Below are 2500 nucleotides of genomic sequence, written 5' to 3'. Positions count from 1 at the left end.
CACTCACTCACTCACTCACTCACTCAATCACACACACACACTCACTCACTCACTCAATCACTCACACACTTACTCACTGACTGACTCTCTCTCACATACACACACACACACACACACTCACTGACTCACTCACTCACTCACTGACTCACTCACTCACTCACTCGCTCACTCACTCACTCGCTCACTCACTGACTCACTGACTCACTCACTGACTCACTCACTCACTCACTCACTCACTCACTCACTGACTCACTCACTCACTCACTCACTGACTCACTGACTCACTCACTCACTGACTCACTGACTCACTCACTCACTCACTCACTCACTGACTCACTGACACTCACTCACTGACTCACACACACACTCACTCACTCACTCACTCACTGACTCACTCACTCACACACTCACTCACTCACTGACACTCACTCACTGACTCACACACACACTCACTCACTCACTCACTGACTCACTCACTCACACACTCACTCACTCACTCACTCGCTGACACTCACTCACTGACTCACACACACACTCACTCACTCACTCACTGACTCACTCACTCACACACTCACTCGCTCACTCACTGACTCACTCACTGACTCACTCACTCACTCACTCACTCACTGACTCACTGACACTCACTCACTGACTCACTCACTCACTCACTCACTCACTGACTCACTCACTGACTCACTGACTCACTCACTCACTCACTCACTCACTGACTCACTGACACTCACTCACTGACTCACACACACACTCACTCACTCACTCACTCACTCACTGACTCACTCACTCACACACTCACTCACTCACTGACTCACTGACACTCACTCACTGACTCACACACTCACTCACTCACTCACTCACTGACTCACTCACTCACACACTCACTCACTCACTCGCTGACACTCACTCACTGACTCACACACACACTCACTCACTCACTCACTGACTCACTCACTCACACACTCTCTCACTCACTCGCTCGCTCACTCACTCACACACACACAATAACAGTCTCACTCACTCGCTCACTGAATCTCTCACACACACACACACACACACACACACACACACACACACAGCGTTAATACCTTGAACTAAAACATTTGAGCTGGAATAAAATAAACATGAACTGAAAGTGAGTGAGTGAGTGTGTGTGTGTGTGTGTGTGTGTGTGTGAGAGACTGTTATTGTGTGTGTGTGTGTGTGTGTGTGAGTGAGAGACTGTTATTGTGTGTGTGTGTGTGTGTGTGTGTGTGTGTGTGTGTGTGTGTGTGTGTGAGAGACTATGTTATTGTGTGTGTGTGTGTGTGTGTGTGTGTGTGTAAGTGATCGTTCACCTCCCCTGATCCTGATCTGCAAGTTTTCTGCAGGACTCGAGGACAGTTGTAAAAAAAGTTATTCCAGATTTGCACTGAGCTGAGGATTGAAGGAGCTGATAGTGTGTGTGTGTGTGTGTGTGTGTGTGTGTGTGTGTGTTCCAGGCCGGATCACGGACTCTCTGGCGCAGCAGTTTACTCATCTGAACATCGTGGGTTTGGTTGGATCCATTGATAATGATTTCTGTGGAACTGACATGACAATCGGAGCCGATTCTGCTCTGCATCGAATCATGGAAGTTATTGATGCCATCACCACCACGGCACAGAGGTCACACACACACACACACACACACACACGTACACACACACACATGCATACAAATACACACGCACACACATACTCGCATACGTACACACACCACACATATGTTCACACACACACACGTTCACACACATGTACACATATGTACACACATGTACACACACACGTACACACATATGTTCACACACACGTACACACGTTCACACACACATAGACACATATGTTCACACACACACACGTACACACGTTCACACACACATGCACACATATGTTCACACACACGTACACACATGTACACACACACGTACACACATATGTTCACACACACACACACACACACACACGTACACACATGTTCACACACACACACACACACACACACACACACACACACACACACACACACAGTCACTCTCTGTCTCACACACACACACACACTCACACTCACATGTACACACACACACGTACACACATACATGTGTATTTGCGCTGAATGAGTTCTTCTCTGACATGTGATGCTGCCAGTGACTCATGAATACACACGTGCTCAGTGTGTTTAGTGTGTGTGAGACACGCAGCCGCTCTCTCTCACTCTCACTCTCTCTCTCACTGTCTCTCTCCTGTGTTTCAGTCATCAGAGGACGTTTGTGCTGGAGGTGATGGGCCGCCACTGCGGGTGCGTGTCAGTTACTGTTATTCTTCATGAGGCCATGCAGGTCCGGACTGTGTGGGTCTGATCCGGTGTGTGTGTGTGTGTGTGGGTCTGATCCGGTGTGTGTGTGTGTGTCGGTCTGATCCGGTCTGTGTGGGTCTGATCCGGTGTGTGTGTGTGTGTCGGTCTGATCTG

General features: G+C 48.7%; 1 protein-coding gene across 1 annotated transcript in view; it reads left to right on the top strand.

The window, feature by feature from the left end:
* pfklb (phosphofructokinase, liver b) overlaps positions 1-2500 on the top strand; it is a 17914-nt gene that overhangs the window by 4640 nt on the left and 10774 nt on the right. Inside the window, exons 5-6 of the mRNA XM_084101716.1 lie at positions 1494-1659; positions 2285-2329. Coding sequence (XP_083957842.1) covers positions 1494-1659; positions 2285-2329 — 211 coding nt within the window. The remainder of the gene's footprint in view (positions 1-1493; positions 1660-2284; positions 2330-2500) is intronic.

The sequence above is a fragment of the Abramis brama genome, assembly GCF_963993115.1.
Source record: "Abramis brama genome assembly, chromosome: 23".
Lineage (NCBI taxonomy): Eukaryota > Metazoa > Chordata > Actinopteri > Cypriniformes > Leuciscidae > Abramis > Abramis brama.
Note: the sequence above shows the minus strand (reverse complement) of the source record. Positions and strands in the feature narration are given on the sequence as shown.